The 15604-nt window shown below is 47.2% G+C and overlaps 1 protein-coding gene across 1 annotated transcript in view; it reads right to left on the reverse strand.

Moving 5' to 3' along the window:
* The window catches only part of zgc:63863 (TBC domain-containing protein), a 16616-nt gene continuing 1012 nt past the window's right edge, over nucleotides 1-15604 (reverse strand). Inside the window, exons 2-9 of the mRNA XM_020050290.3 lie at nucleotides 15289-15361; nucleotides 14610-14789; nucleotides 13297-13377; nucleotides 12608-12794; nucleotides 12144-12245; nucleotides 9025-9166; nucleotides 7740-7924; nucleotides 1-3251 (exon numbers count right to left, since the gene is read on the reverse strand). Of these exons, the coding sequence (XP_019905849.1) occupies nucleotides 2993-3251; nucleotides 7740-7924; nucleotides 9025-9166; nucleotides 12144-12245; nucleotides 12608-12794; nucleotides 13297-13377; nucleotides 14610-14789; nucleotides 15289-15358 (1206 nt within the window). The 5' untranslated portion in view covers nucleotides 15359-15361 and the 3' untranslated portion in view covers nucleotides 1-2992. The remainder of the gene's footprint in view (nucleotides 3252-7739; nucleotides 7925-9024; nucleotides 9167-12143; nucleotides 12246-12607; nucleotides 12795-13296; nucleotides 13378-14609; nucleotides 14790-15288; nucleotides 15362-15604) is intronic.

Raw genomic sequence — 15604 nt, forward strand, 5'->3', positions numbered from 1 at the left:
AAAACTCTATTGCACAAAAGCTTTATTTCATGCAAGGAGAGAGAATACACAATGTAACAGTGGAGAATCTCTAATGTAACACAGTAAAAGGGTTGTGGTAAGGTGCTGCACAGCCATCCTGTGTCAACTACACATGTTCCCTTTGCTCTATCAGTACCTAGGTATTACTCCACATTACCCCAGGGGACTAAGGACACCGTAGGCAACTCAGAAGAAACACTGATGGTTTTAAACAGATTATTAGATTGACAGAGGAACCAATGATCTACTGACACCAATGCAATGATGACCATAAACAAATACCAGATCCCCTCTACCACATTCCTGACACTATCTAACATTATTTGTACGTTGTACGTCTCTAATACAGAATGGTATGGCATTATGTGCCAAGGCCGGTAGGCATTTGAGGCTGCTTGCCCAACGGGCAACCATTCTGGAACAGAACACTTGGTAACATGCGGGTCCACCAAGAAACATTCAACTAGCAACTAGTTACATGTCAAACATTCAACTAACTACAGTTAACTAGCAATATGGAAGCATTTGATTCCCAATCCAATGGATTTCTAGTGCACTATAGAGTGAATAAGGCTCTGTTTGAGACACATTTGAAGACATTTAAAAGGGATAGTGCTGTAAGTCTTTTGTCTTTAAATATGTGCTTGTACCTACTAACAGACAGACTGTCTTCTGATCAAGAATATCATTTTTTGAAAGTACCAAGCCTGACTGAATGATGCAAATATACACACATTGTCCCATTGTCGTCAATAATTCCACGGTCATCAAAAAACACGCAGAAAAGGTCTGTGATAAGCACTGCACAAAAACATACCGTTAACCATTTCGTTTGGGTACAATTTCCCCAAGAAACATTGGGGTTATTACATTAACAAAAACATCTCACATTGTATAAAACAGTTGCCACATGAACTGAGGACATGATACTTCAAGCCAATGAAGATACTTCAAGATACTACAAAAAGCCATGCACCTGTCAAATGGTGGCACGCATGTACGCACACACATGCACGCACGAACATACACTTCTCTACATAGTGTACCACCTCTGATGGTGCCATCCTGGACACAGCCTGAGGCGTTGGCTAGCACCGGCACCAAACACTTTCTGAAGTATGGACTAGTGTACCGTGGCTGGAAAGTTGTTCTGACAATCGCCTGTAGTCTCCACGGACGGCAAACCTTCAGGCAGTGAAAATCTACTGGATCAGGACGGACAGGGCTGATCAAAAGGCCAGTAATTACACTGCCCGGTTCCAACTGGACCGGATTTAAAAGTGAGTGTGCCAACATGAACCTGGTTAGACTGGCAGAGGGAAAGGAACAGGTAGAGAGAGATGGGGCCGCAGGCGAGTCTTATCTGAGACAGACACAGAGATGGGAATGGTCAGATGCCTACCATCAAACGAGACCACCTAGCTCCCAAAAACATTCCAAAAGGCCAGTAGATCCCGCAACTAGAATCTGAGTGTGGTGATGAAGTTTTGTGAAGGGCATATGTTCCAAGTCCGTTATGCCCACATTTATAATGTCCTTACTGGGTCAACGCACGCAAAGCATCTTAGAATAAGGCTACAAATGATGAATGCCCTTAATAATTGTGAAATTACTGATTATCACAGAACAATGATTCCAGCAGAGACTATGACAGTTTAAAAGATGAACATTTCATCCAGGTCAAACATAACTAATTTGGTCAGATCTGAGTCGTGTATTAAATCAGGCCAGTGGCTCCTTGTAATTTCTCATGTTATAAGACCTTGCTTTGTTAGCTTCATTAGCTAAATGGATTCAACTGGTACAAAAGTGTGAAGGATTGGGCCAAACCCATGCCAATAGCCAGAGGCTCAAATTAAACTTACATTAAATAAAACACGGCCCGTGCCTTCCTGGCTTGACTAGCAGCGCACATTTTACAGCGGGGAAAACCAAACATTTTGTCCTTCCTGACAGAGACTAATGTCGTTGTGATTAGAGCAAGTAAACGGCTGCCCACTGATTGTCACACCCACCACATCCAGAGCCCACAGAGCATCAAAGGACGAGCGCTAATTAAAGCAACGACGCAAGTCGCGCAAACCTGTTTTGTTTTGTCCTTGGACGGATGCACACTCGCTCCTGGGCTGATTCTTGTAAAACATTTAATAAAACATTCTTTAAAAGCCTGCGCTATGCTACCCGGCTAGCTCAGCCAACCCAATAAGGTCTCTGGCTACTGACAGCAGTAGCCTAGGGGGCTGTTGGAGGCATGAGTCTGGGCACTTCAAATGGCACCCTATTCCCCAAACAGTGCTCTGGATAATTCAGACCAATAGGGCCTGGTCAAAAGTAGTACACCATCAAAGGGAATAGGTCGCCATTTGGGATGTGAACCATCTTTCAGGCACATCTCCCATGGAGCTGATTTAAATATACAGTATGTGACGGTCTCTTGGTTTGCATGAAAGGTGAATATTTTATATGCAGCGTACACACCCACTGTAATCTAAGTGGAGGCAACACGGTTCTTTTAAAGTGCAATTTTAAAGCAGAAATTGAGATCTCGCTCTCCCGCTCGCTCGCTAGTCAACCGCTGAATAAGAACCACCTGCTTGAGTGAGTGTTTGTACCCGTAATGAACCGTTCCCTTCACTCTCCACCGAAGGCATTCGGCAGAAAAAAGAAAAAAAAAAGAGAAACGTCTTTTTAATAATTTGTGCGCCCCGCGCTGTGAATCAGCTACCGGCGCGTTTTTCCTCCTCAGACATACTTGCTGACAGGACACAGGCTAGCACTCAGAAATGCTTATCATTACAAAAACTCATCTACTACCTTTCATTCTCCAATATTAGCACAAGTAAAATCCATAAATAAACACACTACTGAATAAATAAATGCCCCCCCCCCCCCGTTTGCGTGAAACGGATTTTGGCACACAAAGCCCCCCCCCCAACCGCCACTTAACCGCCGGTCTACGGTAAAACGTCCATCAGAAGAGCTGCACGATGAATTCCGGAGCCCAGTCCACGGCGGTTTGGGCCACAGCCAACACCGCCGCACCGAGGGTGGCTGAGATGCCCCAGAATGCCATCTTGACGAGCTGGTTGGACGCGGTCGCCCCGGTCAGCGGTGAGTCCGGGGCCACGCCGCCACGCTCCCGGCCCCGGAGGAGCTGCCGTCGCAGGACCGAGTCCGGCCGCTGCTGTCGGGTGGTCTTCTGGAAGTCCGTGAAACAGTTGATGGTGACGCTGAGGAGAGAGAAGAGAAAGAACCTTCAAACGACCGACGGCGCCACGCGGTTTTTGTCTGACCCCGGGGGGAGGTTCTCTCATAACCATAACCCTCACAGGAGCGCTGAAACAGACAGTCGGTTATGAAATATGGGAGAGGGGACATTGTTACCCACCGACGAAATGGGAGTAGAAAGGGAGAGGTGACTTGTGACCTTGCCGTGAAAGAGTGTGAAAAAGGCAGTTTAGAAATGTCAATAAGAACAATAGAAGGGAAATGGATGGGCCAAAGAGGAGTACTCCTTATGGAGGGAGAAAGGGAATGGGGAGGGGGAGGAATGGAGGGAAAGATAGACGGAGGGAGGGAGTGCTCTGTGGCCAAAACAAAAGGCACCGAGAGAAGATACTTTTAATTTGCGACGGGTTTTTCTCAATTACAATAGCAGCACAATACCAGAAACACCAGCAGCCAGTGCTGATGGGCAAAACGACGCAACACTGTTTTTCCCCCCATACTTTTCCTCAACAGTTTGGAGAAAAACATCATTAAAAAATCATAAAATATTCACTGCCATTTCATTATCGTCCCTCTGGAAGTTACAGTAAACATCGTGCCACAACACGAAATGCAAATGCCTTTTCTCTCCGATTATGAACGGTGCGGTTAATGACAGAAAAAAAAAAAAAAAAAAAAGCCTCTCGGAAAACGTTACCCCGAGCGAGCACGCGTTCATGCACTATGGGGTTCAATGTCTTTAAGTCTTTCATTTGCCTCCCCCCACACCCACCCCACACACACACACACACACACACACCCGCCCCACACACACACACACCCGCCCCACACACACACACACCCGCCCCACACACACACACACACCCGCCCCACACACACACACACACACACACACACACACACACACACACACACACACACACACACACACACACACACACACACACACACACACACACACACACACACACACACACACACACACACACACACACACACACACACTTTGAGCCCCCCCCCCCCCCCTCATCTCTCTCATTAGAAATCGTCTGCTAATGCGCCCAAGCTGAAAATAGCTGACAGGTAACGGCAGAGCAATTAACTTTTAAACTTTCCCTTTAAACAGCTTAGCACCCAAGAGGCCCTGGCGTCTCTGGTGAGGCTCTTCCTCGCGTCGCACACAACGCACACACAGAAGGGGCAGAGGGGCTGACACCGTCCATCACTCACTCCCCTCCTTCGTGTCACTTCTCGGCGCGCGTCCCAAACGGCCTCATCGCTCACATGCACCGGGCCCTACTTCCAACCAGAGGGCCACAGGTCCCGCTCAGACGCAAGCGCGCCAGATCGAGAACGAGCCGGCCGTCGGGACGACAAGGACGGCCGTGACGGTGAGGTGCGGCGGAGCCTCTTCTCTTCTCAAAGGCAGCGCGCCACGAGGGGAGCGAGGGTGGCGTCCGTGGAACGGTGCCGGAGTGCGTGGCGGGCTCGGCCTACGTCCTCCCCGACCGCGCCGACCCCGGTTGAAAGGCTCTGGGGGGCGCTCGTCAACGCCGGTGACACCGAGTGTTTGAAACACAACTGACAGGAAGGCGAGATGACGACCATGATCAAAGCAGCTCGCTCTAAACCTTCGGGGGAAGCCGGGGAAGTATTCCGAGGGGTACAGGTGGCTCTGCGGGTCTCATGCCTTCCGAGTGAATTTGTGTTGTCATTAGAGGGATATGGGGGGGGGGGCACTGCAAAACAGATTTCCACCAACAACCAAAATAAAATAAGAAGCTACGAGGACCGTGAGCCCTCCATCTTTGTCATTCTCCTTCTGTATCTGGAATCAGTGGAACGGTGCCAGAGGTGTCACGTGTTCACGTTTATCCTACTCCCGGTAGTGCCCTACGGCCTATTCACCCAGGAGAAAGTAGGGCACTACAGAGGGAACAGTAAGGACAACAACAACATTGGGGCGGGGGCTGGTTCCATATGTCCTGCTGTCACCGTGAACCGCGGAGTATGAGCGGTGCGTTTGAGTCTTCCGTTACCAGCTCTTGGTCACACGTGTTCTCTCTCACATGCAGCAATCTACTACTGCGTGGGGGGGGGGGGGGGGGGGTAAAACTCCCCCAGATGTGACCTTTCTAAACAGAGTGCTGTATACAGTTCACCAGAGCATCCAATCCATAGAACTGTCCAATAACAAAAGGACGTTACAAAACATTCTGTGTGCAGTAATGAATGCAACCTTGACCTCTGTGTGTCACCAGTAGTGAGATGAACGCAGGCTAACCCCCACTGGCTGACTGATCCCTTTCTACCTAAGGAAGGAAGCAGCAGACAGCCAACCAACCAGCCAGCCAGCCAGCCAGCCAGCGTGTACCGTCGGCCAAGACACGGCCTCCCCAGCAGACATGTGTATCCAGCCGTCACAGTCACAGTCCCTCACCACAGCCTCGTGGGCACTGGCGGCTACAACCCGGTTCTGTTGGGCCAGTCCACCGAGCCCAGCGGGGGCAAACCAGGCCACCGAGCAGCACTTACGGGAGGTGATACACCGGCCAGGTTACAGGTGCTGTCGCCCACCGTGATCCTCAAACAGCACGCTCTGTTTTTAAGAGTTTCACGGCGTCGACTAAATGAGAAAAGGCCAGACGAAAGCTGGTACCAAAAAAGAAAAGATTTTAAACAGCCTTTTCTCCCCCTCATCTCAACACAATGGGCCTACAGGCCTATGATATATCAGCATCTTGTAAGAACACATTTGGCAGTCAGTCTCCCACCCACCTCTTGACGAAGGCCACTGCATCACTCCATTCTCCCCATTGCAACACATTCTAAGGTCAAGCAGGAAAACAGAGCCAGAGGTCAAAGGTTAGAGAGCGCTGTGAGCTGCTCATTTCATCTCTGTCCTGAGAACAATACCACAGGCCATGTAGCAAGGGTCTGCCCCCTACATCACCCCCCTCCTTCCCCTCTGGGAGGCCACAGATGCTTAAAAGAAGGATGGGGGGGGGGGGGGGGGGGGGTCGGCATGCAAAATCAGACAGACTCATAATTACCTAGGGACCAGGCTTATTTATTGGAAAGCTGCCCCCCACACAAGGGGCCTCCAAAAATACAAAGAAATCCCTGTGTTCCCTGTTCCTCGTCACGGTCTGACGAGGGAGACGCTCAAAAGAGGGAGAAAGGACAACTGAGCCACGACCACTAACCACACCATCTCTCTCCACAACCTTTTCTGACAAGACACAGACACACGCAGGCTGTGAGACCGAGAGAACAAGCTGTCAGATCTAAAATGAACTAGATTTCTGTCACCAATCCAAAAAACGCTGTTTAGGCGGCATTTCTGCTTAAGAGGGAGACATGAATTGGGGGAGAAAGAAAAACATTCCTCTTGCGGGCATTATGGGAAAGGTATTCATTACCACCTGCTGTTACTGATAGCATCATGAAGGCAAGCCTGGGAGCCTACCTGTGGTGGTGGAAAAAAGAATATATGAGAAAAACACAGGGACCTGCGGGTTCAATCTGGCAGACTGACAGGCAGTGTTTACACACAAAGGGCTGGGAAACAGACAGGCAGGACTGAACGTCGGCCGCATCACAACAGACACCCAGGAAGAACAGGAGCCACACCTCTGGCAGAGTAAGGCCGCGCTGAGCCGTGGGAATTAGGCGCTCAACAACGCCACCTGCTGGACACGCAGGCAAACCTCATCCGAGGGACACGGAGGTCCAGCTCTCCCCCACGGCCCAGGCCACACGGAGGACAGCCTTCCCGCCCCCCGGTACCCCGGTTTTCTGGCGTTTTCGGTGGGGAAAAAAAAAAATCACCAAAGCTTGAGCTGGATCGTTTTAGTCGGCTGTGTCGCTAGGACCATTCGGGTCTCCCAGGAACGGGATTAAGAAGGACTGTCGTGGAGGATGGAAACCCTGCACGCTAAAGACCCTTCCTTGGCAGCATTGAGACATCCAGGAGTCCACAGGCAGGTTTGAACCCCCCCCCCCCCGCCTAGCTGAGCCTGCACTGCAGTTAATGTCTCTCTGTCTGCAGTCCCCGTCCAACTGTGCTACATTCTCTGCCAGGTAAGGTCTCTTCCTTCACTGGGACCAGGATGAGTCTCTTTCAGTCCCGTTCTTCAACCTGATCGTAGGAGCCTCTGATCGTCAGAAGACGAGTACTGGGACGTATTCGTTTGTCAGATTCCTCTGCAAAAACGCTTTGTCTGTTGCAAAACTGTTTTGCAAGGGGAATCCCCTTCACTAGAGAAACCGAACAGGAAAGGGTTTTCCTGAATTTGTCCAGTAAAAACCCATGCACATTGAGTACAAAACTATTTGTAAACGCTCACAAAATGTTTTGAAAGAGACTAAAGGTTTTGCAATGGAATACGACTAATGAACAACCCTGGTGACTAGACAAAGAACAACAGTCAAAATCCCCCCAGGGGTGAAAGGAACGGACAGGAAGGTCCTGGCCACGACCCGCTCACCTCGTACGGGACTGTAGAGCAGCACGCCGGGCCAGAACCGAGGGCGGGGCGCGGTTGAAGAGACTGTGGGCCTGACTGATCAGCTCTTCGTAGGGGAGGTCCTGGGGGATCTGGGACAGGAGGTGGTGGACCATGGCCATGTCACACTCCGTACGCTTCACCACCTTCTCCCTGTGCAGGACGATCTGTGGAGGAGACGGAACATGGTCACGCTCGGACCTGTTCAACTATTCGGCAGACGCGGTTCACCACCGGCTGTCTGAAGACGTGAGTCAACAACCGCAGTGGTGATATATTTTTTTAAACCGACCACTAGCATGTACATCCAGTACGAAGCAGGCTCACGAAGCAGACGCCGTTTCAGGACGAGAGACGCCCGCCGATCAGCCATATATAGTGTTAGCCTGGCACTAAGAGAAAGTGTTAACACCCCCCCCCCTCCCCCCCCTTTCTAGTAGCGTAAGAGGCAGGATGAACTACATTTCCTGACTGCTTTGTTATCCCGACTTCAAAAGGCCCTGGCCCAATGGTTAGTGTGCTGCCTCGCCATCTAGCAGGGGATACAGGCTTATGGAAGAAGAAGAAAGGGAGCATTTAAAGCAATCTAGCACAAACATAGTCAGTCCTTCACAGCAAACCTCTGGTGAGTTCATTAGAGTTGTTTAATTAACTGGTCTAGTTACAACAAAGTGCCCTCGAGTCCTCCGAGTGAGTGTGTGTGTGTGTGTGTGTGTTATTATGCATGTTGCATGTCTAAGAAGAGAAATCCTTGCCTTTTGTTTCAGAAAAACTTTTGTTTTGTTTTGTGTTGCAACAGAAGTCACAAAATAACTACATTTACAAAGAGCCAAGTGAGAAACACACGTTTGAAGTCTGGTGTGAAGTGAAAAAAATAAATAATCAGAAAATAACTATATTTACAAAAGGGCCGAGTGAGAAACACATGTTTGAAGTCTGGTGAGATAAACTTTGCACAATTCCATCTAATAAGAGCTAAGTGGAATGTGCAGACTAATTCGTTTTTTTTGCACATTAGAAACCTCTGTAACCCTAATAAGAAAATGAACAAATTACTGTCAGTCACTTTTAGAAAACACATACTGCCCCCTCCCACCAAGAACAAATTAATAAGTAACTCAGAACTGACATAAAGATGCTATGAAAAGAGATGTAGGTGCACGTTAAGCCAGAAGACAACATCCTATTCCTCAAATAACAGACAGTAAACTGTGACAGTAACACATCCCAGGAAGAGAGGGCTCACAGTCAAAAAAGAGATTCCTACCACGGCAGCGAAATAGATGGGCATGAGAGGATGTGACGCTAAGAAGAAGTCATAGAGCCGGAGGATGTGACGGAACTCGGAGAGGACGTGTCCATACCAGGTGATGAGCCAGCTCAGAGCAAAGACGGATCCCACCTCAGACCTGCAGAAACACAAAGGACGAGACAGGCCAGTAGGACAAACGTGGGGACGTTTCCAGTGCTAGAAAACGGCTTTGAAGTCACGGCCATGTGTAATTCAAATGTCACCGTCAGAGTTTCACTGCGCTTTGCAGAGGGGGTCAACAATGACAGCTAGATTACTCAATCCCTTCGTTATCAACAGCAACAGCTCATTTTAACCCTGGCTAATTAAAACACTTGAGTAACCGTAACCACAGATATTCACGTACAGCAACCTGAGTCTTCTCATTCTGGGGGGGGGGGGGGTGGGAGTAATATTTACCAGAGGGATGACGGGGACAGTGACCTGAGGACAGCCTAGCACTTAACCTGCATTAAGTGGGGATAGATGACAGAAGTAGGGCGCACGTCCAAAGCAGTGCAGTACACATTAAATACATAGGGAGCAGGACGCCATTTGGAACGCAGACAAGTTGTGCCAGTGAGTGAGGACACACACTGATGATGTAATTATATAACATAGAACCCGGTCCTGAAGGCAAGGCATTAGACATGGTCCACTACAACAAGCCCTTTGGACAGCAGGGCTTAATGGAGCTCTATTTTGGGAGCCGAAAGGGGGCTTTTCTTAGTTGTTATTTGTGGGCTCGGCAGGAGAAAAGGCCTTGAACAGGGCACTTGAGCCCCGCTCCAAGAAAATGACACGTTTCTGACATCCATGTGCGACCCGATAGTGACCTGAGCGTTTAGGTCGGACAACACAACAGCCAACAGGCACTGGGTTGTTTTGCTAAATGTTCGGCAAACCTTTCATCTAAAATTAAGAGGGGCCTAATTAAACACGCTAAGAAAATCAGAAGGACCACCTCGTAGAAACGGGGCCATACCACCGTTCGAGCGTCAAAAAGACTTCCATTGCCGCGGGACGTCGTGAGGAAGGCTGAAGCAACAGCAGCAGCAGAACAAGCAACACCATTTAACCTGTGGGCTACTGTCTCCTTGGCTCTGCATCAAAAAGCACACTATTCTCCATGTAGTGCACTAGCCAAGACCATGGCGCTCCGGTCAAAAGCAGTGCACAATAGGGAACAATAGGGCGCCGTTTGGGACACATTCTGCTGGTGGCTTTACACAAGACCAGACAGAGTGAGACAGCAGGTTAGAAAACTCCCTTCAGCCAGCCCGCCTCCCAAGATGCAACCCCATTCAATATTTATCACCACGCCTCTTATTCTCTACATTTTACATGGGGCCAATATTATAAATAACTTTCTTTTCTATCAGGGACCAGGGAGACGGGGCACGCAACTGAAAAACTGAGGGAGAGAAAGCAAACCCTCTGTAGTAGACTTGAGAAGAGAGAGAGGAATAGCTGGGGGGGGGGGGTGAAAGAGAGAGAGAGAGAGAGGGGAGGTGAAAGATGGATAGGGGAAGGAGTGAAAGAGAGTAAGGAGTGAAAGAGACAAAACGAGAAATATGTTTTATGTGCTACATCTTACCCCATAAAGCTCCAACTCAACACACCTAGGACATACTGTGTAAATACGACTAGGAGAATATCAAACACAGTGGTAGTGTTTTTTAGTACACCACACAACGCTACAGTTTCAGAGGTTTATAGTCACACAACTCTGACAAGCAGTCAAATAAAAATAAAAAAAACACAGCTTCAGGTTTACAGTCAAAACACTGATTCGTGTCTGCTGTGTTTCAATTCTCCTCTGAGCCGGATGAAAAACATGTCTAGCGCGCCAAGCCCAAGTCCTCAGCCACAGCTCATCGTGTCTTGTCAGTGCCGCAATCATATTGAGGCGGAGAAAAACCTCACGATGGTTGACAATCAAAAGCCAATGTGACATTGAGAGAACAGAGAACACGGCGACAGCACAGTGGAAGGCAGTGGAATACCTTGACTGGTTGACAGCTAGCTGTGGAGACTGGAAACCAGGGGCCGCTCTTAACTCTGTCTTCCCAATTAAATATCACCATGGTATACGTTCCTGTCAGACCATCAATTATACACACGCATCTGGAGCCAAAAAAAGAAATCGCTGTGATAAATAAGAAATCCTCTTTCCGCGTCCCTCTGATCTCTTGCCTAGCCTTATACAAACCACTCTTCCAGCTGGCTCAGGTGTGTAGTAGCCAAGCTGAAGACAGGGCAGGGAGACGGAGAGAGATCAATCGATAGGATGGATTCTACTCCATATCACTAACTCGGACTCAGTTGTAATGAATATCCTTGCTGTAATAGCCTGCCGTTTTAAGCCAAACATGAACACTCTACTGCCCCCTTCAGGAGAAAAGAGGGGGCAGCAGGGTCAATAGCCTCTCAGTTTTGCGTTTTTGATTAGAAATAAACAAAATCACATGGACTGATCATGGTTCAGCAAACCACTTGAAGTCTTCGTGAATATGGGTGCCGGTTTAATATTCAAACTGAAGTTGCTGATAGAAAAAGTATTCTCACAAGGCAAGATGTATCTGCCACATACAGTAACACAACCAATTCGACACCCCTCGAAAGCAGAAACAACTTCAAAGCAAATGTGAATTTCTTCCAGCCATTCTCCACTTCTCATCTGCCATTCAAGCTCACCATTTGATATTTTCTTAAATAATCCAGGAGACTTCCTGTACCGTCCTACCTACTCGGAGAGAAAACTGAAAAAAAACAAAAACACATCCAGAAATCCCTGGCAGAGTGTTTATAGTTTACCTAACCGACCCCAAGCCTCCACTGTCCACAGATCAGCTCATTATCTGTCCCGGCACTTTATGGCGTTACCGCTTCCACTCAGTTATACATCCTTTCATTCTACTCTTGGCGTCTCCCAACGATGTTGAACAAGCCTACAAGCCTACAAGAATAAAGAGTAGACCCAAGGGAACCGGTCTTCCCAATTACCCTAATGGACATAAGGAAATCCAGATATGAATGGGAAGCGTCGCCCAAAAATGTGAAGTGTAAGATACACACAAACATGTTTTTTTTACCTCAGCATAAAGTCATGTAGTTCTGGATCAACTTCCTCCAGTATTGGAAACAGATAGTTCAGTATGTGCTTGGTGCTGTCCATGGTTGGATCCATGAAATCTCTGCAGGCCAAAGAGGACAATGTGAACAGGACAGGGGAGGGAAGCCATCTTTTGGGGCACAAAGCAGGGTCATAATCGGGTTCAAAAAGGTATGTCAGGAGAAACGGGCTGTGATGGTAACGTGAGCGCCACGCCAAACATGAACACAGACTGACACTGCCTGGCACCCAGCAGAACAGTCTGAGGAGGACCAAGCTTGGGTGAGTCCAAAAGGCCTCAAGCATATGGCCTGGATGTCTAACACCCTCACGCATTTAATATGGGACACGTTTGGCCTCTTCAGATTATCTTGAATATGATCATACAAGTACGCAAAGAGAGACTGGACCTGAACCTAGACCAGCCCTGACCCTGTCATCTACCTGAGGTGGTGTTTGGAGAGGGTCTCCACCATGGCAATGGCCAAGCGCTCGCCGACCACCAGTAGGAAAGTGACCACGATGTCATGGTAACCCTGGTAGTAGTTCAATGCGGGGTTCTTCTGTAGAATCACCAGGATGATGTCAATCAACTTCTCCTGTAATACCTGCCTGGTGTCTGCACGCATGCCTGTGGAGAGGTGCAACGAGCAGGGCTGTGTCACAAAACTTCAGAGAAGGAAAAAATAAAATAATTGTAGGCTAACTATCACTCTGATGCAATAGATGCATTAAAAACCAATATTTTGACAGCAAGCCGCAATTATTAGGGCTTCAGTGACACTTGTGTCTCAATCTCTTCATCTGGATACTTGCCAACAGCTGGCTTTTATCATTTCCTTAACTTCAAGACCACTGTCTAGACACTGAAATGTCAACTGCCTATGGATTGTTAGATATAAGAATTGAATTCTGTTCTGCCCATCATATAGGTTTTGTGTTATTAATTAAAATCTCCTCTAACCAGATGAAAAAACAGATCACATTTTATTGGATTGTGTTTGATGACACAGTCAGTTAGCCCACTTCTATTCTATAGATCAAAATTATTTAGAGTGTCACCAAATATTGTGAGTTACCTCTTGTACTCATTTTCCATCCTACTCTATTCTGTGGGAAGATGAGTGTGTTACCTTTTGGGAAACGTTTCATGGACCTCCTGACATCAAGCAGCACCTGGTTGAAGTCCTTGTGGTTCTTTCGAACATCTTTAGCTGAAATCAAAATACACCTCCATAGTGTTCACCTCGCAACCATTGGTGTCAATTGGACATGTGCATTTGTGCTCCTGCCAAAACACCCTGAATGTGAACACCCTGAATGTGAACACCCTGAATGTGAACACCCTGAATGTGAAGACCATGAATGCTGCTTGAAAGGCTTTTATGTTCTGTTAATACACGGTATTGAGGACACCAACAGTGTTGATGTCATCTAAACTTTAAAGTTACAGAAAGACCACATTAAATGAATATACGTCAACTGACTACAGGCAGGCGTAGCGAAGTAGCCAAAAACCCTAGACCACTGTGGCCTCACGAGGCGATTCCTTACGAAACACAGACACAATTATTTGTTGGGATTTTGACACGACTGGAGCAGGGATTTCTCAAACTTCCCCTGGGGATCCCCAGACTTTTCACAATGTTGACAAAGCCCTGAACATGCGCACCTGATTGCGGCCCATAAAGCTTGGTGATCATATGAAATGTCGATTCATACGTGGAGCTGCTGGGGGGGGGGGGTCTCCAGGAAAGGTTTGACAACCACTGTTTTGTAGAAAGAACTGTTGACATATTTGGATTTTTCTAAAAGTTTAATTGAGAAATAATGTATTAAATGTGGGTATATTTTAGACATTGTGGTCATACCCACGCATCCTTTAGAACATAGTCTATTAGGCCCTTGCTAAGCATCCATCCTCCACAGTTACGTTGTCACCAGCCACCTGTGCTGTAGACCCTCAGTGATTCCCAGTGAAAAGCCAAACGAAACAATACCGCCACATGTGTTTTTGATTTCCACAATTATATCCACAGAATGGAAGGTTTGTTGACATTTGCATCAAAAAATACATGTATTTTTAAAAATGTGTCTATGACAATGAATCAAAGCTGGCATATTCAAATAATTTTGCCTAACCCTGGCCCCTCTTAAGGGAAGCATTATGGGTTTACCTGTAGGCAGTAAAAATCTGGCCCAAGGGTGACCATCCCTAATCGCATATTTCTGGCCAAGATCTCATTCCATGAGGTTGTTTTAGTAAGCCGGTGTAGAATCGTTGGAATTCAAATGAAGCACATTTAAGTGCATGGTTTCCCTGTATCGATACTATTCAAATTCAACACTGCAGACATTTTTACTAGCCAGCCTCCCTTGAACAGCCGTATCCAATGGCAACGGCAAAATGCAAAAAAAAAGTGCACCGGTGCAACAGTTTACTCACAAGGTCTAGCAGGGAGATTGTACACGTTGACATTGAGCAGCTTGGGCCAAACTTTCCTCCTCAGCTCATCTGTTAGAAGGCCTCCCTCGCTGACCGCTGCTCTCCTGAGGTTGTCCACGTCTACTGGGTCACTGTTGAGGTACTGATGAATCTGAACCAGTTTCTCCTCCTTCCACGACTCTGTTGTTAACGGAGAACGCAGGGTTCACACACTGACTGGTCATTATTTCTTGAGTACCTCAAAGCAAATGTTTGGTTTTTCCTGCAATAAGGGAATCTATTCCTGTTAAAGAAATTACTCAACTGCATGGGCAAACTTTATAGCCAACAATAACGTTTTGCTCTGACCTTATGATAAGAAACACGTGTGCTGTGTAAGTTGATGTGCATTCTTATTGCTTATTTCAATTTAAGAATGTCATACTATACTATTCTTACGTAGAGATTATTCATATGGCTATTTTACTCCTGTCGGGTTCTGCGCTGGGTCAATCGAAGATCGTTGCTGTTGTTCCACGTAGCATATCTGGCAGCTGACCAATCGACAGAGGACTTATACAGACCTATCTGAGAAGCTATGGATCTATTTAACTTTCAATTGTACATCTGATCTCATCATGAAAAACAGGATTAGATTATTAGCTATCGCTAATGAGATATTACTGACTAAGTTTACCACCTTTTCTCTGTGCATTTCCATTCACCCGCGCTCCGGTACTTTGCTGTTGGCGTTTCTTTCCCTTCTTCATAGCCTGTTAAAATTAATTGAACATCAATAATCCTGGTTTAAATCCAGGTTTAAATGGGTTTAACAACAGACAAAAAAATTAAAATTTCCAAACAGCTGTCCTTGCTCTGTGCTTAGAGCTATAAAAAGAATCGGAGCTCGTCCCATCCAGGAAATCCACCAAACATGATTGGAGGAGGGAGTTAAATGATTCATGGTATCTGATAGGTGGGAAAAAATCTCAATCTAACAATGTATGTATTTTATT

The sequence above is a fragment of the Esox lucius genome, chromosome 10 (genome assembly GCF_011004845.1).
Source record: "Esox lucius isolate fEsoLuc1 chromosome 10, fEsoLuc1.pri, whole genome shotgun sequence".
Taxonomy (NCBI): Eukaryota; Metazoa; Chordata; class Actinopteri; order Esociformes; family Esocidae; genus Esox; species Esox lucius.